We start from the raw sequence: 25,622 nt of genomic DNA on the forward strand, positions 1-25,622 counted from the left end.
TGGCATGGTAAATTGGAAGGTTGGGAATGAACATTTAGTTAAGTAGATCTAAATTCTAATGTATTTTCCTTTTTTAATTTTATTTTTTTGATGAAATGTATTTCCCATTTTATAGTTTGTAAGTTGTACCATGTACCAATTACCAAGTTCTTTTACTTTTATTTTATTTTTCACAGGAACATGCTCTTAATTAGTTTTACTATAATTCTAGAAGATTCTCATTTTATTTTACAATTAACATTTCATGTTTTAAAAATTGGCATATATAATTTGTTTGTGTTAAATATAATATTCTCTATTCTTCCTACAATTAGTCAATTAGGCGGGAATCCACTCATATAATTTCTTATAAATGATTCAATTAAAAATATACTGTAACTAGATATTTGTGAGATATCGCAATTGATAAGTAAATGATTATTTAACATAACTACAGTCTACAATTCCACTTAACACAAGTACACAACAGAGTGTGCAACACAAAAAATACACCAAAGTACACCAGCTAATTTACGAGGACTCACTATCCCACCTTCAGTCATAGTGTTTTAACGATCATATTTCTCAAGGGAAACCTAAAATATCAGAACTCTCCACAATGGATTATGGAAGGGAAAAAAAAACCTAAAATCTAGATGTTAAGGGCTTGTTTGGCATCATTTTTGGTTTTCAGTTTTCTGTTTTTTTTCAAAACAAAAAACCAAAAAAGGAAACAAAAAAAAGGTGTTTCCACTTTTTGTTGCCAGTTTTCAAAAATATTATGATTTTAATAAGTTTATATAATTTTTGATTCATTATGTGGCATATATCATATACTTTCATATGACAAAAAACCAAAAAACAGAAAACCGCAGCAATGCCAAACGAACCCTAAATAATTAAGGTTAACAATTTAGAAAAACAAGGTTTTTTGTAAATAAGCCCATTACTTAGCAATTACAATGTTTGTGAGAAAAAGACAGAGGGACATATATATAAGTTCTTCAAAAATGACTACAATATTCATTTGTAAATTTTCAAACGAGACAGTTTTGACCCCTTCCCATGTAAGAATATGCACAGTACCGAAACCATTATACACCGAGGATAAGCACATCTTAGGGAAAGTATAAACAAATCAAGAGGGGTTGAATGAACCATTGGCCACACTAGTCACTTCCTCCCATTAGACAGCAAAAGTTTGATTAGAGTTCAAACAGGAGAAAGGGCAGCTACATAAGACCCATTTGAATACTTCAATGCCTTCAAACATGTGGAATGTAAGCCAGAATTTACCACAGCTGCTGAAATACCAAATGCATAGGCAGTATCTTGTGAATCTCCAGTTGTCTCATCAGTGGTACTGTTGGATTTTTGGCTGACAGCTTCAAGAGCAACATTCAATCCCATGGTGTTAGGGTCTGTCGCAAAGCTGCATGAAACCAGAGGAAGAGTCATTCAATACGTCAATATCTAGTTTGCAACATCATCTACCAAACCCCACCCCACAAAACGTAAAAGACAGTGAGCACACACCATGCCTCAAAACTTCTCCCCTCAGAACCCATCACAGCACATAGGGAAGAAATTATCCAAGGAGGAAGATATGCATCCTTTACTTCAATGCTGTAGCAGACACCAGTCTTTGAAGCAAATGATTCCCCATCTTTTGCCAACGATCCTTTTGACTGCAAAGCATCGACTCTCCTGATCTCCTTGCACCTGACCTGCAAAATAGAACTTACATGCTGAACAAACACGAAAACCAGGCAGTTGAATTGACTTGGCATAACTCACAGATTGACCGGCACCACTTTAATATCAAAGATATAAACTAGAACCAACTTTGATTTCATTTTAATGTGGTGCTTAGCATCCAGACATCTTACTGAAATAATTGACAAATAATACATCAATTCAGTTCAGTTCCGTTTAGCTCCTAATTTCCTTCTCTCATAAAATATTCATTTCATCTCAGTTCAGCTCAATAAATATGAACAGGCCCTTAGTTCAAGCATGGCATTAGGAAAACAGTCAGTCTCAGCATTTGTTGATAAATTTTCCATGAAAGTTGTAAATTAAAGTTATTTACCGAATAATTTGAATAAAATAGGAGCAAAAGAGCACGATCAACATTTTTTAATTGATGTATGCATCATGCTACATTTGACAAATATATGCCAGGTGATCAGGAATGCAAAATAAAATTCACCTGTGGGGAAGAAAGAGCAGCATTAAGAAAAGGAATAGGAGAACACAGCACAGGTACATCCATATTGCTCAGCGTTGTCAACAAAGACCTGAAGAAACAAACATCCCAAATGAAATGCTGACAGAAATCTCAATTTTAAGTATCTAACAGCCGAACTCCAGGCTTATGTACCTATAATTTAATAGAAAATCATATAGGCCATGAACACTTTCATTTCCGCTGAAGGCTAACAAAGATTTTGGGCTGTTGTCCACGTCAGGCATTGAACCAAAACGTTTAGCCTGCACAGGTTGAATTCAATAACAAAATTTAAATAAAAGATACAAAATTAGTAAATCCACAAGATATTAAGATGAACTGTAGTCACTAGTCAGTAACAAAGACTGTTTTACTTTTGTTTTCTGATTTTGTTTTTATTTTTATACCCTAACAAGTAACTTTCTTGCTATTCCTGGTTGATATGAGAATGACCTATGAAAAAAAGATGCTTGACTTGCAAATTAAAGCTCAGAAGTCAGAATGGAACCTGTCCCAAGTTATGCTTCTCAATTTCAGAGAGCTCCACCAAGTCTTCTCTACTAATTTGCTCCACTTCACAGCAACACAAAGGCATAGTGAAACTGATATCCTAGTGACATAAGGAAGAAAATGTTAGCATGGGTAATTCCAAGAAGCCCATATAGTCACAACTCATAAGACTAAATGAGGCATAAAAGCAAGGTTGGAACTTCACAAATTAATAATTACCTAAGATAAATTCATGATTGATTGTTAGGACACTAAACATAATGCATAAAGCCACAAATGAATATCAAAAGTGGCTATCTAATCCCTTGTTTGTGGGTTACATGTAGATTATAATATGATTTTTGTAGGTAACAAAAGCTATTTAGATATGCGTTTAGAATGCCTTCAATAAAAATGTAACAAGTGGTGTCTTGGTGATTTCCACCGATCAAGCCCCCAGGTAAAAAAAAACCACTTCTTAACATAAAAATCAGACTGCAAAAAGGAAAATAAACTTTAACCCATTTAACCATCAATGTCTAGACAGATTTCAGTCCAAACTTTTGATCCACATAATTGACCTGTCCCGCAAAAGCAGGCGGTTTTAGCCATCTTTGTGGTGCCAGGATGAGATCTTTAATTGTAGCCGCTCAATTCACTTAGCTAATCCATGGCTCAAGCTTTTTTATGTGAGGTTTACTTTAGATTCTGCAGATTTGTGCACTTTCTTCATAACACATAATTCATTCTAAATATCAAAAGCAGTCAAGAATGCCATCCTTCAAAATGTGATTCCCTTCACTCTTTGCATGCTATGTTTAGACAGAACCTAAACTGTCCGAGAATCAAGCCAAATACACCCTCCATCCCCCATTAAACTTCCAATTTCTCAAAAATGCTTGTTCTCACATAAACTTCACATCCTCATTTTGGGTTGGGTCTAGATAAATAACATTTTGTTTTCAAATTTCAAGCTTCTGACCTACCCACTTTGGTTCCTACTTTCTTAACTCCACACACACATATAGAGAAACACACACAAAAGTAAACCTATATACATTTAAACAACAAGACCTCACTACAATTTCTCTTTTAAATACTTGTGCCCAACCCAGATAGTATGTTTAATGGGGAACGAAGGGATTAATAACTAATAAAATCAGTATCCCACAATCAAATTAGATTCAAGTCAGAGGGAGGATAAGGTTTACAATTCAACTCAAAATTTAAAATCCATCTAGCTGAATCAATTGATAAGAAACTTCTAATAAATAGAGATTTGGAATGTTGAAAAGTCATCAGCACAGCTACATGTAACTTCACTAATCTTTAAACCAACCAATTCATTCCAATAACTCCATAAATTAACAATAGAAAAGTCAAAAGTGTCAGCACAGCTCCAATTCTAGCAATGAATATTTCATAATCTTTACATGTTAACTGAAGATATCATTAATCTGTAGTGGACTGACCAAACACAACCAAATAACAGAGAAGAAAGCAATAGAACAGCAAAATAGAGAAGAAAGATTTGAGGCTTTGATTAACAAAAAAAACGATAAACACAATCAAATGAATCGATAGGTATAGCATATTTAGCTTTATAGTGAGTTTAGCTCACAACTCTCTAGTGAGTGACTTGAGGTCACAACTCTCCTAGGGAATCACTCCAATATTCTGCCTACGTTTTCTTTCCTCCTCTCTCCCTAGCTATACTAAAGCTAAGGACTCTAACCTAATAATACTAAACTCCCTGAACATAGTTTTAATTATACAAAGGGATGTTGAACCGATATTCATTAGGAAGCAATAGCAACATAGCATACCAATGCTACCCATCTTATAGAAAACTAGAAATACGCCCTTTGTTTTCTTAAGGGAAATGTTTCTCCCAGGCATGTATGCCAATGCAAAACTTTGACTCATAACATTTTTATTTATCAATAAGTAAAAATTATAACAATTGAATATTAATAGACTATTCATTGAGATGATTCCAACAAGTACCCGCAAGACTATATCTTTTCTTACATGTATATCACTAACATTAGTCAAAGTGGATTTGGTAAATATTGCAAAAGGTCAAATATGTTTAACTTTAACAAAACAGAGGGAGTAATAAACTGAAACAGACATGGAGAGCTTGCAAGACAAAGACAAATGATAAACATCTTTATGTACTTAGATTGGAAAAAGTAAGACAATAGTAGGAAGAATATCCATAATACAACTTACATGCTCCTTCAATAAAGATCTTAACCCTCTTGTTGATTTGGAAATAAATGCATTGCATGTGCGTTTGACCTTCCCTATGCCTTCAACAGCGGTGAAGATCACCACAAACTGTGATGTACAAACTGGTAAAAGATATAAAAAGCTAAGGACTAGAGCATACCAAATCATAACAGTAACAAACTGAATATGGGAAGACACAAGATTATCAACAGAGAAAACACACCCAAACTAATAAAGCCAAATTGCCAATATGCCAGGAAATATTTTGTTGGTATTTAGCAGCCATGGTAAACTATGTCATGTCTATCAAAGTAGCCATATCCGATATCCAACCAGGGGTTGATCAAAATATCTACAACGGGATCAGGTTTCAATAGATTAGCTTTTGATTATGCAATCAGATTTTAGAGATATGAACTAATATGTCTCTTTTTTTTTAGTTTCTTCATTTTGGAACTTGCGGACACCTAGACATTTTTTGGAGATGAGAGAGAAAGAGAGAATTAAAAAATGGACCCACGTGATAGGACAGAGATAGAGAGAGTTTATTAACTAAAAAGGAGAGTGATGCAACTAATTTGGAACTTCTATTTTAGAAACGTGATGCAACCAGAAAGAAACAGAGGAAGTACATACTTTATTTTTTTGCACAGACTCACAGAGAATACAAAACCTACTTCAAATTATGAACTAATTAATGGATAGTTGAGAAAATCAAGACTTTTACCCGACCATGTACTGACTATTTCACCTTGAACTTTGATTAATTCCCTCAACACAAACTATTTGTCAACTTTAGAGCTAAAACACAAAATGAAATGCAAATTGGTCAATGGGCAGCAATCAAGCCCCAAGTTTCCAGCCCTTTTTTATGCAGATATCACAGAGATTTTTTTTCTTTTTAAAGAACCATAGGAAATCATGTGTTGACACATAGTTACCCTAACAAAGTATATTCAGGAAAAATAGAAAGGTTTGCAGTTGTATCTTGTAACAAAGTTCTATTTGTGAGATAAAGTTCAATAATATTTTTTTTCTCTTTTTCTTTTCTTTTCTTTTCTTTTTTTTTTTATTTTTTATTTGTGTATAAACCACCAAACCCCCAACCCCAGACACCAATCCTTTCCAAACCACCAAATTTGGATCTGTATAGCATATTATCTTGCTATACATGTAGCAGCTTGAGATATAAGTCTTTAGTAGTATTTTATTGAACTGAGAAATCTTACAACATCATTCTTTATGTTCCAGTATCAATTACACAGCTCAAATTTGTATCATTGTAGACTGAAATGAGAAAGGGAAATGCAAGAGTAGAATTCTAACCATAAAACACATTGCACCCACTTTTCCGTAGCATGTAGTAAAGACTTCTAAAGGAATCCTCCCAAGCTAATTGGCGTTTCTCCAAAAAGTCCATCTCAGCTGCAAATGAAGTGACATATACCAGAGAAAAATCATTGATAAACTGAGATAAGATTGTTTTCAACCTCATGTAAAACAGAGGGGATATTAAAGATATTTGGTAGCCACAAAGACTTCACTGCTCAGCGAATTTGGGCACATTTACCTCCCCCTGAAGATGAGCTCAATACTGTTATTACTGAAGCTGGCAATGAGGACTGAGGGTATATCCATGATTGAAAATTATAAGGACCCCCAGATGCTGGAGTGTTTAAAGCAGACCCAATACTTTCACTGCCAGAGTTGCCAGATAAAGAGAAAGACGATATTCCATTATAAGTGCCACCCATAAATAACCTGTGAAACCTGAAATTGCAATACATGAAACAGAAAACTCAGGTATCATGGGTGAAATAGTAAAGTTCCTCTTGCATAGTATGATAAATATTAGTTTACCAACTATGTAACCATCGAGAAGGCGTCGTTGAAGGATAATTATAGTGACCTACTGTGTGTAAATCAAGTTAACCTACACCTTAAGACATATTTGGTCACTGTTTCCTCGCAGAATAACTAGAACTTTGTCTAGCGTACCGACGCCAGCTAGATATCATCCTCACTCCGAAATTTATTTAGTTCGGCACTCTCTTTCATAAACTCAAGAGTACCACTATGCATTCATCGGTTAAGAATATGAAAAAACTACTTTTACTGCAGAGCCATGTTGAAATTTTCAGCTCAATCCAAGTCACCTTTTAGTTCAAAGGAAGTCATCCTAACCTTTAGAGTACTCTATCCTAAATAAAATATTAAACAGCTGATGCAGAATCACTCGTGAACATGTGGAGTTCCTCTAATAGTATGGCAACAAGTGATAAATCTGATGACACCTTTAAATTAAATGTATCAATGTCAAACCAAAATACGAATACCTTAAAGGCTTATAGCAACGTAATCCAAATTATTAGATTCAGAACATCCTAAGCTACTTTTCTAGTCTCTAGATCAGTTCAACATTGGATATGATATGTATCCTCTATATACAGATAGCACAGACCACCACAACCAGAAACCTCATACAAAAAGTAATTTTACTGTATATCACCAAATCGTCTATGGATAACATATTTTTAACAATCATGCGAAATATAGAAATTGTCACAAATCATAACAACTAAATCATCTTCACCAGTATTAAAACACAAATAATGGCAAAGGAAATCAGATTTCCTTACCTGTCCACAGGTGAAGAGGATACTATACGCATGGTGGTTTTCAGAGTAAAATCAAGAGGAACTTTTACTCCAGGAATTTGTATTTCCGAACAATAATTTCCCAAAGATGTAGCCTTTACATCCCCAGACTTTCCAGCTGAACTTGATGGAGAACAAGAACCAGAAGTCTCATGAGCAGCTAGTCCTTTCAGCGCTTTATCCTAAAAATATTAGAGCTATTAACAATATATAAATATCATGTTAGAATATTGTACTAGCCAAAGCAACCATGGCAATACCACATCAACTGTGCCCTGCTCTGTAAATCTGTCACTACCAAGTGAGAGCTCAGCCACACTACGAAACTTGTTTTGAGTGCCTTTATCAGCAGTTTCACACTGTCGTAAAACACAGCCAGCGGCCTTGGCAACTGATACTTTTGAGCTTCTGTAACACCAAGGAGAAAGTAGAACAAATTAGCACATCTTTTCTATATATCTTTATTTCCTATACAGAACTGAACCCCCACCCCCAAACATACAAAACCTCTAGAATTCAGTAAAATCATACCCATTAAGCTCTTGCTGATTCTTGGGTGTCAAACGTGAAGAAAAAGAACTCTTAAACCCACTTTTTTCCTGACCAACTTGATTTTCCTGCATGCAAGAGATCGAGATACAGACAATAGTGAGCATTATTACTTACATTGAAATCAGGCATCCAGAATAATAATTAGTCCTTATATTCATTCAAACTACACAAACAGTATAATTAGTCCTTATATTCAAATACCTTAAAATTTGATTTTCCAGCAAGCAAGCTGAGCCTGCTGTTTGGTTTTCTAGCAGGATATACTTCATCTAGACGCTTGTCTATGTATTTTGTATTTTTTGGGCCTTGTGACTTGTTAGAACCAGAATCCACGACATCTGCATTTCTGGGATAAGGTATTGGTTTTAGTGTTAAACATTAGAACCAAAAATTCTAAAAATAGGTCAAAACTCAAAGGCAGAAGAGAGCCTATAACAAATGAAAACTAAACGAGCAAGTAGAAGACAGGGATGAAACATACTCTGAAGGTGCAGCAGATTCACGGACAAGCTCCACTGCTATTCTTCTCTTTAATTGCTCACCCTGCAGTGCCGAGACATATGCATGAATCAATAAACCTAATATTTGTGCTATAAATGCTACACAATTTCTTTTCCAAATTAAGAAGCTTTCCATCAACTTACTCTTAGCTTACAAGTTACAAATAAGACAAATTAGTAGTTATACAGACACAATACTAAAATACCCTATACCTATTCAGCAAACCAGTGGAGTGAAAGTAACCTTATCTGTAATAGAAGTTTTCATAGATGGAAACAATAAAAAACACATTGTATGCGACAATATTTATTGAATGTATATAACATGATTCAGTAAATAGTTTGGCCAATTCGCTAACACATTTATCACCCAAATCCTGTAAAATCTAGAGCCGAATTTTTCTCACTCCTCTAAACCCACTTCACTCAGTTAATAGAAAAGACTGTCAACATCATACGTGTTCAATACCAAATAATGTTACTAAATTCAGTTCTTGTCCTCCTTCCTATTGGGTGTAAACCCCAACCCACGGCACATTCTCATAAGTAATCATATCATTAACAGCGAAAATAATGTTCAGGTATCGAATAACATAATTGAAAACCAATCTTGCTACTAAAACTTGATCGTCAGAAACTTTAATGTTAAAGTGAATCAAATATAACAACACTTCCAACAAATTTATGACATAAAACTCGCCTTTAACCCACGATCAACATCGATACTACATCATTTAAAAGCATTCCACCCTCAATACATTCAAGTATATAGCATCAACACATAGTACAGATTACAAAGAATCAAAGATAGAGTTGAGTTGACATTAACCAAAGCAACAGCAGAAAAACATACTCTTAATTCGGACGGCGTCTTCCTCTTAAGAGCAGGACCAGCATTCATGGGACCCCCACAAAACCGTGCCGAATCGGAAGGTAAAGAACCCGGGGCAGCAGCAACTTTGGCAACTTTGGCCATGCTATGAATCCAAAATCACAGCCAGCCCTACTCCTTAACTGCAATTCACAATCATTCAAACTTCAATCAAATCAAATCAAATCAATTCACAAGAAAATTAAAATCGAAGAACAGAAACGGATAAGAAATTGGTCAAGATTAGTACCTGATAAAAATGATTAAATTAGGCGAAAAATTAGGGTTGGAAGAAAGATGAAGAAGAGAAGGGTGAAATGAGGGAAGAATTCGCCCTCAACGAGGGGTTTAGGGCGAATCTGGGTAAGAATGAAAAGTGGGGAGGAGAGAGAAAAAAGAGGAGGGAAGATGAAGAATGTGAAAAATTGAAATGAAAAAAAAGGGGGAAGATGAAGATTGAGATGAAGATGAAGATTCTTCAATTAAGTGTTTATTTGTACAGTACTTGAAATGCCCACTTCATTTTCATTTCCCTCCCGCCTGCATGCTCAGTTTTGGGTTTGGTGGGTTTTTACTGTGAGGTGGGCTTTGTTCTAGATGATGATTTGTAATATTGATGCGGGAATGTTTTGCTCTAAACTGTAGACCCGGCAATCTTGACCCGACTTGAATGACTCAACTCGTGACTCAGAAACTGTTCTGAAACCATCAACCCGAAAATTACCCGAACCTGAACTAACCTGATCCGATCCATACCCAGCCCGAAGAGGAGTTGATTTGAATGTGACCCGCTACCCTAAGTGATCCGACCCGAAATTGAACTGGTATATGAAGTGACCTGACCCGTTTTAACCCGCATTGATTATTCCGAATCGACTCGATAATCGAAGTGACCCAAAATTTACTTTTTTTTCTAATTATTGAAAAAGTTATTATTGAAATTGAGGGAGTTTTCCCACAATTTTAGTAACCGGATTTATTTTTGGAGGGAAGATTTTCCCACTACTTTTTGGAAACTGCCTAGGGGGTCAATTTCGAGGGTGCGAAAGGTGAGGGGAGGTTTCAAGGATTAGGTTAGGGAGGGGGCATTTTACGGGGTGATAGAAGGGAAGGGGGAATTTTTGAGAGTGGGGGAGGCACTGGTTTGTTGTGGAGTATTGTTGGAGAGCAGTATTGTATGAGGTTTCTTCATGATGTGAAGTTCAAGGATTTGGCACACACATTATTAAGGGATTGATGTGATTGAGAGTTCATAATTCTTATATTAAACTTATTTATGATTTGTCTTTTCAAACTTATTTATGATCAGTTATTTCATTTATGTATATCTTGGATTTTGAATATATAGGTAAATAACAGGAAAGGCCCCAACTATTACCAGTCTTCTTTGGTCAACCTATTAATTAACATTGGACAGACATAAATTTTGGGCTATTTCATACGCATGGACCCAAATGACTGGTTACTAGCTAAATCAGTAATTGATTTAGTAAGAAAAACTATTTTCATATATGTTACTCCCTCCGTTTCCTAATGTTTTTTACGTTTGGAATTATGCGCGATAATTAAGAAATTGTGTAAAGTTGAGGTACATTGGAATATTTCAATGGTTGAAAGTACAATTTTATTGAAAAATACAATGTTGAGCATGTAGGGTGAAGAAATTAAAGGAAAGAGGAGAGAGAAAGTAATAATAAGTGTTGAAAAACTATTAATGTAATACAAAAAGTACAATAGCACATGGGAAAGTAAAAACTTTTGAGTAAAAAATTGTAAAATAAGGGTAATTTTATCCAAAATTTATGACCAAAATAAGAAAGATACTAAATGTAAAGAATAAAAAGGAACACCCTAAATGGAAACGTAAAAAAAATTTAGGACGGAGGGAGTACCATGTTAATTAATTCGTCTTCACCTAATTCGCTCCAAAATTAATACCTTATCACTTGTTTTTGTACTTCACCGGCCATTAACACTCATCTTCATCCTCTCTTTTATTACCACTAATATAATTTTCAAGCTTTGTTTCTTCCTCTCACATTCGTCATTATTGATAAGGTATGCCACAATTTTAGTTTCATGTCCTTAAATTTTCTTGCATGGTTGTCACTTGTTCGCCCTTTTTTCTAGCTTTATTCTTACTTTTCCTTCTTTTTAATCCCTTTTATACTCGTTGCGTTATCTTTCCGCTTGTGTAGATCAAGTCTTACCAAGAAATTTGAAGAGGAGCCATTAGAGTTAAAGGAAAAAGGAATACCATTTGTCCAGCTTGCATAAAGGACACGCGGAGTAGAGTATTGCGGGCTTAATCATGGGTGTGCAAGCTAATTATAAGATGTGAAATTTCTTAACTTCGAGACAAAATGTTTTGCGTGCCCCCTTTGCAGCTGACAGGCTAAAGTCGTATCACCTAATCAAAAGTAATTCCTAAAACCACTAACTAAATATAGATAGGGAAGTAGGGTCGAATCCACAGGGAAACAAGTCTTTCTATTCTTAATTAATTATTATAATCTAAATTATTAAGTAACCAAGATATTATTGTAAAAGGGAAGACTATACTACGAAGAGTAAGAATAGAGAAGAGTAAAGGATAAAGAAAAATCAATGAATTAAAGACCTAGAGCATAGGTTCACCAATAAATAATACTCCAGGGTAAAACATAATAATCAATCATTAACATTGCATAATAAAATAATTAACAGACTCTCGCAATTTATTAATCAACATAGATCTAACAGGCTCTCGCAATTTATTAATCAACATAGATCTAATAGCCTTTAATATTAAATTAACATCTGCTCGATTCATCAATTCAATATTGCTATACTTTCACTACAAGAAAACACGCTATTTCCGATGGGTTCCTTCCGATGGCCACCTAAAACCGTCGGAAAATAAGTAATTTTCGATGGTTTTAAAAGCCATCGGAAATTTACGATGGTTTTAAAAAAATTCCGATGGATAAAGCTGTTGGAAATTTTCGACGGCTGTAATAAGCATCGAAAACCGTATTTCCTATGGTTCCTATGGCTTTAAAAGTCATAGGAAATTATATAATTTCCGATGGTTTTTAAAGCCATAGGAAATTTCCGATGGCTTAAAAGGCCATAGGAAATTTCCGATGGGAAAAAACCATCGAAAAATACAAATTTTCCGACGGTTTTAAAAGCCATCGGAAATTTCCGATGGCTTTTATGAAATAAACCATCGGAATCTAATTTAATAAATAAAAAAAAAACCCTAACCTTATACTAATTCACCGGCCGCTCCTTACATTTTTTTTCTTCTCATTTCCTCTTCTTAATTCTCATCTTCTCAATTCTCTCTCCTCTCCTCTCCTCTTCTCTTCTCTATCTTTTCCCTTCCATGGCTCCATCTTATCACTCTCATCTTAGTCTTCTCTCTCTTTCTTCTCATTTCCCCTCCTCTTTTTCTCTCCGCAAGATGCTATTGTCATGAAACATATGCAAGATCTAGTGTTTTTTTTTATGTTAAACAAATTCAAGGCTTTTAAGGTCAAATTCGACCATGAAAACTCTAGATCTAGAGTTTTCATGGTCGAATTTGGCCTCATAAAACCAAATTCGAGGTGAAATTGGAAGGTAAGTGTTTATTTTTGTAAATTTCTTTCTTCTAATGCTAGTTTCTTTTGAGTTTCTTTTCCCTTTTTTTTTTGAATTTTTTCTATTATGGTTGGTGAATTTTCTGGTGGTTGTTGTCGGTATAATGTTGTTGGGAATGAATTTGTGATGTTTTTTTAAAGTTTATTTTCTATATTTTTTTGAATTTTTTTGGCATTGTGGGGTATGGATGTTGCGGCGGTGGTTGTTGCGATGGGTTAGTTGGGTTTGCGTTAGGGTGGGCCGAGGTGGGTATGGTATGTGGTTGGTGTGGTAGGGTTAGTGTGGCGGTTTATGGAGAGTGGGTTTAGGTTGTTATAGTTTGCAAATTTAGGGTAGGTAGATGGGCGGTTGAATGGGTGGTTTAGGGTTAGGGTGGAGGAAGAGAGAGCGGCGGCAATTTTTTTTTATTTTTTTTCTTCAGGCATTTCCGATGGCCTGGCCATCGGATTTTTCCTATGGCTTATCTGACCATCGGAAATTTCCGACGGCTTGGCCATCAGAAATAAGTTTTCCGATGGCTTTTCCATTGGAAAAGTGTAAATTTCCGATGAGGGACTTTTCGATAACCATTTTCCGACGGAAAACCATCGGAAATCATATTTCCGACGGATTTTGAGCAATTTCCGATGGATTTAAGCCATCGGAAATAGGCTCTTTTTTTGTAGTGTTTTACGAAAAAAATCACATCTGCTCGATTCATAATCCGATGTAAAGCGTTAAAACAATTCAATAAGCAATTATATGCAATATCAATAATCAATAATAGTCAATCATCAATGCATCAATTAACCAGATCATAAAGGGCTTTTGCTACGTATTACAATCACAGAATTAATCTACCGGTATTAAATCTCATCTCTCGAATCTCGACTTAACAATTTATAAATTAACTTGCCTATTGAAACTAAGCCTAAATATCAATTCTCATCTCTCGAATCTCAAATTAATATTGCTAAACTCATACGAATTAAATCTGGCCAAATCTAACCGCATAGCATTAAATCAATCAATAGGAAATTAATATCAAACATTGACAATTAACAATAATTAATTACCCCTTCATATTATTTATGGATCCCCACAAACCCTAGAAAGAAAACTACTCACGCATAATTAAATCCAAACTAAACAAAGCAATTAAAAAAGTCATAGTGAAAGAAATAAAATAAATAACTAAGATTAAGGAAGAAGAAATCTTTACCAAAGTTAAAGGGAACAAGAGATGGAATTAAACCAAGAGTTGTAGAGAGAGAAACTAATACTAAGAGCTTAAGAGGAGAGAGAAAGAAAGTAAAAGTCAAGGGAAGGGAGAAAAAAGAATAATAAACTCGCTTAACAATAGCGTACTTATACTAAGCTAGAAAAACCTAAGTTAAAACAAATTAAACAACGCTTAAAACGTCCTCCAGAAACACGCGTCCGGTCGGGCGAGGCACCGCCTGATCGGGCACGCCTTTTTGATCGGGCGAAGGGCTGCTGCGATATAAGTCTTCTTTGCCCGATCGGGTGCGCCATCGGGCGAACCATCGGGCGGACACCCTTGGGCTGCTTGGACTCCTCGTTTGGGCTCGTAACTTGGCCCGAACCAAATATCCTCTTTGGGGCTTTAATCATTCGGTCCAAATGCCTCGTCTTCACACAAGTCGAGCCCTTATTCACCGGCTTGATTACTCTAACCGATCTAGGGCTACGAAAGATGGTCGTGCTCCTCCAATGCTTGTAGTTGCTCCATAAAATCCCGAGAAAATACTCCAAAGGTGCAATTCCTTACAAAACTCAACCAAAACTACAAACACACTAGAAAGCACATATTAGTAATAAAAGTGGCTCTAAAGAGCCAAAAACACTACTAATTATGACCAAGGGACGGGGGTAAAATACTATATAAATTATACACATCAGCAGCCCTTGTGCGAGGGCGCAATTGTCATTGCTTTGATTAGTTGTTTGATTAGATGCTCAATCGCGTCGTTTGATTCAATGTTGATGATGATTTTGTGCTAGAATTTAGCTTAATCATGCTTAGTGAATTGATCCTTTATTTTGTAAGGGATTTGAATAAAACATGTTGGATTGATCAATTTGAACTTAATTTGGGAAATTTGAGAGATTTTTGTGTAGTAATTAAATTGATTAGAAGATGAGGCCATCATGTTGTTCAAATTGATTGGATTGGCCATATACCCTTGATTATAAGCATGATTGAATGATTGAATTTGGATTAACATGAGAAAACTAATTAATATTTCTTTCTACATTTGAATTAAAATGGTAATCAATTAATATTGAATTCATCATAATGAGAAAGAACAAGTTTATCACCTTGATAACACAAATTTGTTTATCAAATGTACAAAATTGTAAATAAATCTACTTTTAAGAAAATATGGGCTCAACAGTTGTTGATATAATTACGAAAATGTTATGTCGAACTGACACTTTTGTTGATGTTACGATTTTGCCACTTGATAAACGAATATTGTTTATCAACATGATAAATCAGGGCTCCCTCCATCATACTTGGTTCATAATTTGGTTATGTGTCCTCTTATTTGTCTTACTATAGAGGGATCACATCTAGGTTAGATAGTCTAAAAAATGATTAATTAGATTCTTTCAATTGCTCTTACTACTAATCTTTACTATGCATTGATCGCTTGATTCTCAAATTTTACTTGTTGATCATGAATTCATGTGATCCCCATTCATTTCCCTAATGCTTTACATCGATTATCCCTTACTTAATTGCTAATTGATTAGTTTTAGTTACATAATCAAAGCAAGTAATTTTAAGCATACTCAAGCACATCTCCATCTCATAGCTCCCCCACTTCGAGCTTGACACAAGCAATTTTCTTCGACGTTTTTGCATCTTTCTTCACATTCCAATTCCATGTTTTAATTATTCGAATTGAGCAATAGATTAAAAACCTTAAACCTTTTTTTGGTTCAAATCATCTTCCCCATAAATAACAATATAATATAGGGAAATTGGAAACTAATATTCCCACCTTTGCCTTTTATTCTCAAAACAATCCCACCTTTTCGTATTCCCACAATAATCCCACCTTATACCCCCCATCTTCTTAAAACAAGCCTTTTGACCTATAACTTAATAAACATGTTTTTTTTTATATTTAATTTTTTTTTTTAAATTCTCTTAGCTTCTTCAACCTCAAGTCTCACTTCTTCAAGCTTCTTCCATGACCACCACCCACACCAACTCCCTTGCATAGCCACCACCAAACCAACACCCCCCCCCCCGACCAACTTGAAACCCCCTAACCCCTAACCCCGGCCACCCATACCCTTAAATCCTACCACCCCTTACCCAAAAACCGACCACCGTAGCCACCCCCAAACTCGACCACCTATGAAACCCCTAAACACGACCACCCACGAAACCCCTAAAGCCCCCACATAATTAAACCTAAACCCAGAAAACTAAACCCAAAATTAAACCCAAACCCAAAAAACTAAACCCAAATCCCAAAATTAAACCCAAACGACGAGGGAGGAGTGGGTTTTGGGCGGTGCTGGTGTTAGGGAAGGGGATTTTGGGCTTGCTGGCGTTTTGGGAGGAGATTTATTGGTGGTTCGTTGGGAGGGCTGGCGGCAGTGGGGTGCTGTTGGTGGCGTGTCGGGAAGGTAGTGGTGGTATAGGTGGTGGCTAGGAATGCGGTGGTGGTGATGAGAAGGAAAAATAGTTTTTGTCTTTTTTTAAAATTATAAATAATTATAATTGGACCAATTAGAAGGTGACATGTGGCAAGTCACCTTCTAAATCAAGTTACCAATTTCACAAACCAGAAGAAGACCTGTTTTAAGAAGATATGGGTATATGGTTGGATTATTGGGAATACGAAAATGTGAGATTGTTTTGAGAAAAAAAAGGGCAAAGATGGGATTATAGTTTCCAATTTTCCTATGATTTAAAAGGGTCTGAAATCCTTCAATTTTTTTTTACTGTAAATAAAAAGCTCTCACAAGGTGAGGAGAAAAAAATCTTAACAATCCTCACAAAAGGAAAAATTATTTAAACTTAAAAACAAAGAAGAATTAAAGAAATTAAGCACAAAATGATAAATATTGAAATTTTACCAGTAAAATCGATAAAAGCCCCTCTAAAATCACCAATGGAGGCTAGAATTTGAGAGAGAAGAGGAGGGAAGAGAAGAGAGCCTAAAACATCCTCTTTCTCGTGGGCATCATTGATATGTCTATTTTATATAGCAATTTACCTCGTCCCTTGGCCATAATTAGTAGTGTTTTTGGCTCTTTAGAGCCACTTTTATTACTAATTTGTGATTTCTAGTGTTTTCATAATTTTAGATGAGTTTTGTAGGGAATTGCACATTTGGAGCATTTTCCCAGGATTATTTGGAGCAACTACGAGCATTGGAAGAGCACGACCATCTTTCGTAGCCCAAGACCAGTTAGAGTCACTAAACCGGTGATTAAGGGCTCAACTTTGAAGATACCGAGGCATTTGGACCGTACCGAGTATTATAGTCCCGAAGAGGAAATCCGGATTGGGTTTAAAATTCAAGGCCCAATCAATAATCCAAGGAGTTGCCCAAGAGGGCCTTGCCCGGTCAGACACCTCGCCCTGAGGCGCGTCCAACCAGGCGGGGCGGAAGAAGCAAAGAAGCTGTCAGCGCCCGGTGCTCTATGAAGGAAAAAGGCGGGCCCGACCGAGCGGTGCCTCGCCCGACCGGGCACTTGTTTTGAAGAAGTATTTCCGGCGATTTTATTTAGTTTCTAATTAGGATTTGTAGAGGCTTTGTATAAATATGTTTTTAGTTGTGTTGATACAATTATTTCTTCTCTTAGCTATTTCTCTCTCTACTTAGTTTTTGCTTAAACTTCTCTCTTGTTTTCTCTCTCTACAATTCTTGATTTAATTCAATCCATAATTTCCGTTAACTTTGGTAACCATTTCTTCTCCTTTATTTTTCAGTAATTTCATTTCTTTATTTCATCATGTCTTGTTGAATTGCTTTGATTAGTTTAGATTTAATAACGTGTGAGTAGTTTTCTTTCTAGGGTTTTTAGGGATCCATAAATAATATGATGGGTTAATTAATTACTTAATTTATTGTTGTTGATTGTCAATACTTGATTAATTTCCTATTGATTGTGGTAATGTTATGCAATTAGATTAGGTCTGGTTTAATTATATGAGTTAAGTAATATTGATTCGAGATTCGAGAGATGAGAATTGATGTTTAGGCTTAGTTCAATAGGCAAGTTAATTTATGAATGGTTAAGTCAAGATTCGAGAGACGTGATTTAATACCGGTAGATTAATTCTATGATTGTAATACGTAGCGAAAGCCTTTTATGATCTGATTAATTGATGCATTGATGATTGATAATTATGTTTTACCCTAGAATATTATTTATTGGTGAACCTATGCCTTATCCCTTTTATTCATTGATTCTCCCTATTCTTAATCTTTGTGGTTTAGTTTCCCTTAATAATAACAAATTGGTTACTTTAATAATTTAGATTACTTTTAATTAATTAGGAATAAATTGACTTGTTTCCCTGTAGTTCAACCCTTCTTCCCTATATGCATAGTTAGAGGACTTAGGAATTATTTTTGATAAGGTGATACGACTTTAGCCTGTCAATCATTAAGTATGCTTGTTTTAGCATAGTTCTACTAATATTAAAAGAAAATGATGGCCTTGTTTGGCAATTGGCTGCTGGCTGTTTAACTTGGCTTATTTGACTGGCTGCTAGTATTGGCTGTTTGTAGTGGCTGTTTGACTATTTATTGTATGTAAACATGTTTGGTAAAATCAGCTGTTAGATATTGGCTGTAACTATGCAAAACAACCTTAAAGGGCATTATTATGTATTCTTATACATTTATTATCAGTATTACTAATTATTAATTACTAATACAAAATATTAACTACTAATTTATAATTACTAATTATTAATTATAAACTACTAGTCATTAAGTACTAATTACTAATTATTAAGCACTTATTATTAATTAGATATTACTAATAATTGTCAATTACTAGTTAATTATTAATTATTGATTATTTATTATTAATTAAGGATATTTGTTTAATGAAAAGCCAAAAGCCAAAACCAATTGTTTTTTGCGGAAAAGCCGGCTTTTTCACCTAGCTTAAAAGCCATTTACCCAACAAGTATTTTGGCTGTTTGACCAAAAGAAAAAGCCAAAAGCCAAAAGCCAACCAAAAAGCCAGCTAAAAGCCATTTACCAAACAAGGCTGATATTTTGGATTTTACCCCCTTATATCACCCAAATGCCCAATTCATATTTATACTTGTTAGTTAATGTCTGTCAATAATCTTATCACACCCCAAAGTTGGTGTCACTATATATATCTTTACTACACTAATTACATAAATATGTATCAGGTAAATCCATAAATGTTAGTATTGTGTACTATTCATATGTTTTACCCTACATGATACGTAGCCCTCCAAGCTCTAAGGGTTTCAACCGCCTTCATACAAGCTGTAATAACGCAATCAAAAGAGAAATACACCCTTCGCAGTTGGAAAGGTTATACTGGCGGACTGGCCTTATTAGTTGAAACTATGAGAGATGAACAAATATATTATTTCTTATTTTTTTTCACTCTGAAAATGAGCAGCAATTCTGCATAATCATACATGAATCTTTAACTATACAGGAGAATTTGTCAAAATACCTACCTCAAATGCTAAAATTTCAGAAAAACCAAACTGCACACTGGCCTATATCACATGATTTTTGCTGAAGAACCAGCTTAAGCAAATTTGAACCCCAAACTTTTCAATGGAGGGTAAAGGGGGAAAATGAATCACAAAGAACGCTGCACAAGTAACAATTTTCCATAAATCCAGAAACAAATGTTTATCTAAACGCAAGCCCAGAAATGCAGCTCCTAAATTGACAAACTCGCTACAAGTTATGTAGCTCAGTTTATCTAATTTGCGTTGATGAAACACATCTCCAGAGTTTGGAGCGTGGGTTCTTATCCAAAAGCAGTAGCAGACCCACATTATTTGCCGTCAATTCAAACATGTACCTGTTATTATCCATAAAATAAATTAGTATATGACATAAAATAATTACTACCTTCAGAATAACAGATGTTAAAAGAGACAGAAATAACACATACCAAAACAAGTGAAATTAGACCAGTAAGGATGATTTGTCTAAAGCTCTAAACAATTAACAGTCTGATGTTCGCCATATACATGTTACAGCATGCATGATGATAATGTTACATCTTTTTGTGTTATCTCAGAGCTATAGGCTCTGCTCTACACAACTATTCTATATACAGAAGTCCAATCGTAAAATCCCACAATTATCAACAGAGAAATGCAAAGCTAAAAGTTTAAAAATCTATCATCTATTGACATCCTTTACGCAAAAAAGGAAATGTGTAGTTATGAAGCAAAAAGGATAATAAATAAATTCACGGAAGACCAGAAAATAACACAAGCTAGGGCAGTAGGGTAAATAATAACATCTGTTTTTTTTTTTTTTTAATTTTTTTTTTTTTTAATTTTAAAGTTCGCTATAGGCCATAAGTGGCAGGCTTTTGTTGGTAATTGGCCACAAAAAGACTAACCAAATAGTCCATCTCCCCTAGTTCTATCAGTCTGATATATATGTACAAGCTTAGATGAATACTAAGTCAATGTGTCCTCAAGGTAGAATCTAATAAGAGTAATAACAAAAGACTGATCATAAATATCAAGTTGAAAAAGCCCTCAAGGTTGAATCTAATTACAAGAGACTCCAACCAATTAATCCATCTCCATTGTTCTGTTCATAGCCTTCAATGAACCATTGAAATACTCAGGAAAGAGGAAAAAAGATGTTTACCAAAAATTATTAATTTTGTATTTGTAGTAATAGGAGATAAGCAGAGAGATTGTGGAGGGAAGAAATATCATATAAACCTAGAGTGAGTATATATAATTGGACAAACAAAGATAAACCAACCATCCATAGCTGAAATGTGAAAAACTTACTTGCTTTGACGTGATTTCTTTCTCCAGAAAATGAAGGACATGATCCACTGAAAATGAAACATGAAAAATGTAAAGGCTCCAACCAGGAAAGAACGGACTGGTTCTACATGACAAGGCACACATAGAAATTAAAAATACAAATTAAATAATATCTATATAATTCCTAAAATCAAAAAGAAAGAGATGATACCGCACCCACGTGTCACCCAGAAATCTAAAGATGGCATGATGCCACATCCTTGGTGACGCAATTTCAATACTCTATTCACACTAAATATGTGTCTATGGACCCATAACCTTTCATCTAGATGTAAATAATTTACCAGCAAATCTATACCATATTATTTCTTATTTGATCACATAGACCTATAATATTTTGTAAAATCTAAAAGGCAAGGGATTTTTTTTAAAGATTACAACCAAATAAATCTAGACATTGAATAGCATGTAAGATATAATTATGAATTTTCATTAACATTTACAACCAATCATCATAACTTTAGCTATCAACAATAAAAATTAGCCTCATACTACATGTAATCACCTGGGGCTGACCAATAACTAATTGTCAGTTGAAACATAAATTTTAACAGATCTTCAGTTTTGATAAAAAAATAATTTCTGTATAACTCATTGACATCTTTAGATCAGAGAGAAGCAAGCAGAGAGTCATAAGGATTGTGCATGACCCTTAAAATGCATAAAAAATTAAATGCAATCCACGCAAAAAAGCACATAAAAAGAATGACAGCTAGCCAAAGGCGATAAGAGAGAGAATCAAACAGAATAAAATGAAATTTTGTTCATCAAAAAGTGGTGTTGAAAAGCAAAATTTGTTTACACTTTTCAATCAATTAATCTACTAGCCCATCAAATATCGATTCATTGATGTTTGAAACAGAAATAATGAATTTTAACCCAGTCTGAAAGTTGATGTCTCTTATAACATGACAAAAATAAAGAACTGGAATGTCAAGGCAAACTGAAGCACATTTGTACATAAAGTAAATGAAAGATACTAAAATAGAATAAAATAAAGCAGAATAAAGAAAGCTTTGTCAAAATGTCACGTACAAAATTAAACTCTTGATGAAGTTCTTGAGAAAAGGAGATTACATTCTATCTCTGGATTTACAATCTCATGCATGTTTATTAGTTCAGATAAAGTTACGAATAACCACTGGAAATGAAAGGTAGGGTTAAACACATTGCATGTAAACATATACATGCAAAAATTTGTGTGAGAGAGGCAGTTTACAAGTATGGATCACTAAAAGCCAAAAACAATAGGCCTTTACTATAACAGCCTGAAATGTCATTCTAAAGCCTACGGTCACGGTCACTTCCTAAGTAAACAATATTAACGGAAAACTAGAGCAGCCTTAAACGAATACTACAGTCAGATTAAGACGACAATCAATTAGACTAAACAACATCACTACAAAAGTTACACTTGAAACTTATGTATGAGGCACCCTCAATTGTGTGTAGTTATTAGTCTATATCGTTTTAATTTTACAAGCATAGTCCCCTGCATCTTCAAGTTACATATGTTCAAAGTGATAAATGATGATGATAGTACTCTTAACAAATACTTTGAAACAGCAGAGGGTAGTATCATAAAGTCAGTGAACCAGATCAGCTACACAGCCTACATCAAATTACAGTTTTGCTTGCATTTTTGCAGGGAATATGGTAAAGATAACAGACGAAAACAGCAGAATTAAACAATCATGTGAAAAAAAAAAGACCAAACAATTGTATGCACTGAGGATTACCTTAAACACTGCCATTATTGAAAAGCTCCCAACAATAGATGACTTTTGAACAGCCATATGCCTTGCGGGTGTCATATCTCTGCACAACTGTTGAGCAATTTCTTTAAGTAGCATAACCTGTGCTTTATCAGTTTGCATTGACATGATTGTCTGCCTCATTGATTCTCTATCAGCCTCGAGAGCCTGAAGTCTCAAGTATAGCTTCTTAACCTCAGGATCTCCCAGGTCTCCACGACCTAGAGATCTTGGTGTTGATACATACTCATCACCCAACTTTGCAGCAACCTTGGGCTCCATATAATGGTTATAAGTTGCCCCAGGATGAATAGAATCAATGGTATAAACTCTATCACTCATATCATCTTCATAATCGGATGCACTGTCTGAATTTTTTAATTCCTCAGCTACACAATCAAGTTTTTTAAAACTGGTACCATATCTAGGAGAATCCATTGTTTGATCTGGCCCCAACACCGAACCTGAGCTGTCAGTAGAAATCCTCCTAGAATGTCTAGACCGCCTTGGAGACTGACCAACGACAACCTTCTCGAGAACATTTCTAGAGCCAAAGTCCCCATTCATCTGATCACCCTGAGGAGTTCCTTCCAATTGATTGATCCTGTATTCCAAACTCCTCAGATCTTGAGTTCCTGGAGTATCAGAAAATGGGTAATTTTCAATATCCACAACATCATCTTCAAGCTCTAATTGCTCTTGAGATCCATACATATTGCATCTTAGTGGAGGATAAGAAATGTGTGAGTCACCAGGACCTGCCAAATCGCTACAAAAACTAGCATTGCGACTATAATTTCCCTTCAACCCCTCTGCCTCGGATTCTGACAGGCCGTAGCTCATCATTCTGTGCTTATAGGCCTGAATTTCACATGTAAGGGACTGAATAGCTTGTTCTCTTTTGTATAACACCTCCTCCAAGGCAGAAATCTCTTGTGCATCATGCGACATTTTCTCCTCAGCAAAACGCTTAAACTGCCGAGATTCCATTTGTACCTCTGCCTTCTCCCTCTGCAGCCTCAAAATCATGGACATTGTCTCATTAGCAGCAGAGGAAGCGGCATTCCTCTCTTCTTCCAATTCTGAACACAGCTCTTGAATCGTAGCCTGCTGGTTGCCAAGCGTCTCTCGCAACATTGCACATTCTTTTTCAATCCCAACACGCGCAACAGGCAAAACATCAAGCCCTGGGATGTAAAAACGGCTGCTCTTCTCAAACTCATTGTGTTTCCTCTTCACAGACCGTAACCAAGGATCATTCGACGAAGAGCTAACTGTCAAAGAACACCTACATCCACAATCACAACATTGTTCTTCCAGGCTCTTCGAAGGGAATGACACAATATCTCTATCCATATATCGAAATCCACACAAACTTCCGAATGCATTCAAACTCGACCAACTTATTCAGCCGAGTTTCTCCCCCTCTTAACCAAACCTACAAGTAAAAAATTCAATCAAAAACTTAAAAATCCATCTCTAATTCCATTCCCCCCTACCTCCCTCCCCCGTTCCTCAATATCGAAAAATCACCAATGTACCCCCCAATTCCACCTCCTCCTCAAACAAACCAAATCAACAATCCTCTCAGATCGTCGACGTGAGCCGAACTCCTATAAAACCAACATTTAAACAAAATTCAAAATCCAAACAACAAAACTATAATAAAAACCATTAAATATAATCCATATGCAACTAATTAAACCTAATATAATACATAATCCAGCAAAACAATAAATAACAATAAAAATTCAGCTCATAAAATCAAATTAAAATATCAATAATAACCTAATCAAAATTGTAAAATTCAAAATGAAACATTCAACAACACGCATTCATGAACAAAAATAAAATACATTTGACTAATTCAAACAAACGTGACAAGCAAAATTACGAGTCGAGAATAAAATCGCGTACCTCAAAAAATATAATAAAAATTATATCAATAAATCCAGAAAAAAAAACCGACGGTTAGGTGAGTGATCTGAAAACGCAGAAAAAATGGCGAAAAAAAATTTTAGAGAGAGAAAGAGAAGAAGAATGAAGGTTTCTCTTTCTCCCAAAGAGGAGAGAGAAAGAGAGAGGTAGAGAGAGAAAGCGAGGGAAAATGGAAAAGAAAGAGAGGAGAGAGAAAGAGGAACGAAAAATCTGTCGAAGAAGATGAGAGAGAAAATGGAGGAGAGAGAAAATGGAGGAAAGAGAAAGAGTTTTTTTTTTTACTTTTTTTTTTTTGGAACCCTGGGATTTAGATGTTTTTTTGTAATTTGAAAATGTTAAATTATGATATTTTTTTGGGTGTTATTTTGTTTGGTTGGTTGACGTGATGAGACTGATGATGGGGAGAGGAGGGGGTTTTGGGGGGAAATCATTTGTTGGGAATGGAGGTTTGCTTGGAATGACTTAATAACGTTTCACATTTTCTTTTATATAGATAAATCGGTATACACGAAAATTATCGTTCTTTTTCTGTTGTTTTGTTAAGTGTTACATTATGATCGGTTTATAAGTATGCGAGGTTTATTTTTCAATAATGTGTAGTGCGGATCAATAAGTAAAGATTAGTGAAGAGAATGGACGAAGGAAGGTCTAGGTGTAAGTGATAAGCTAAACTGTGTGAATCATGTTAGTCTAGATCTTAATTATATTCACATGTTAGGAGAAACCGAGAA

General features: G+C 35.1%; 2 protein-coding genes across 2 annotated transcripts; both read right to left on the bottom strand.

Annotated features, from left to right (window-relative positions):
- Nucleotides 1–891: 891 nt before the first annotated feature.
- Nucleotides 892–10,070, bottom strand: LOC145598455 (uncharacterized). Its single transcript, XM_081654810.1, has 15 exons — nt 9,764–10,070; nt 9,496–9,656; nt 8,624–8,685; nt 8,344–8,488; nt 8,122–8,207; nt 7,851–7,998; nt 7,573–7,772; nt 6,504–6,703; nt 6,260–6,358; nt 4,934–5,055; nt 2,718–2,819; nt 2,363–2,472; nt 2,192–2,279; nt 1,516–1,706; nt 892–1,411 (listed from the first exon to the last, which is right to left on the bottom strand). Exons 2-15 carry the CDS (start codon nt 9,616–9,618, stop codon nt 1,192–1,194), a joined length of 1,896 nt encoding a protein of 631 aa, XP_081510936.1. The 5' UTR covers nt 9,619–9,656; nt 9,764–10,070; the 3' UTR covers nt 892–1,191.
- Nucleotides 10,071–19,737: 9,667 nt separating this feature from the next.
- On the bottom strand, nt 19,738–25,229 carry LOC145598878 (myosin-binding protein 7-like). The gene is made up of 4 exons (XM_081655278.1): nt 24,871–25,229; nt 22,939–24,566; nt 21,161–21,207; nt 19,738–20,202 (listed from the first exon to the last, which is right to left on the bottom strand). Exons 2-4 carry the CDS (start codon nt 24,307–24,309, stop codon nt 20,097–20,099), a joined length of 1,524 nt encoding a protein of 507 aa, XP_081511404.1. The 5' UTR covers nt 24,310–24,566; nt 24,871–25,229; the 3' UTR covers nt 19,738–20,096.
- Between the last annotated feature and the right edge of the window lie 393 nt (nt 25,230–25,622).

Source organism: Chenopodium album, chromosome 20, assembly GCF_948465745.1.
Source record: "Chenopodium album chromosome 20, dcCheAlbu1.1, whole genome shotgun sequence".
NCBI classification, from domain to species: domain Eukaryota; kingdom Viridiplantae; phylum Streptophyta; class Magnoliopsida; order Caryophyllales; family Amaranthaceae; genus Chenopodium; species Chenopodium album.

What these genes read in the sequence shown, in the direction of transcription:
- LOC145598878 (XM_081655278.1), bottom strand. Translation starts at nt 24,309, where the DNA reads ATGGATAGAGATATTGTGTCATTCCCTTCGAAGAGCCTGGAAGAACAA. An exon ending in CAATAATGGCAGTGTTTAAG is followed by an intron (nt 21,208 to 22,938) that starts GTAATCCTCAGT and finishes TTTCATTTTCAG; the next exon opens with TGGATCATGTCCTTCATTTT. An exon ending in AAGAAATCACGTCAAAGCAA is followed by an intron (nt 20,203 to 21,160) that starts GTAAGTTTTTCA and finishes GGATAATAACAG; the next exon opens with GTACATGTTTGAATTGACGG.
- LOC145598455 (XM_081654810.1), bottom strand. Translation starts at nt 9,618, where the DNA reads ATGGCCAAAGTTGCCAAAGTTGCTGCTGCCCCGGGTTCTTTACCTTCC. An exon ending in AATCAGCAAGAGCTTAATGG is followed by an intron (nt 7,999 to 8,121) that starts GTATGATTTTAC and finishes TTGGTGTTACAG; the next exon opens with AAGCTCAAAAGTATCAGTTG. An exon ending in AGAAGCATAACTTGGGACAG is followed by an intron (nt 2,473 to 2,717) that starts GTTCCATTCTGA and finishes CAACCTGTGCAG; the next exon opens with GCTAAACGTTTTGGTTCAAT.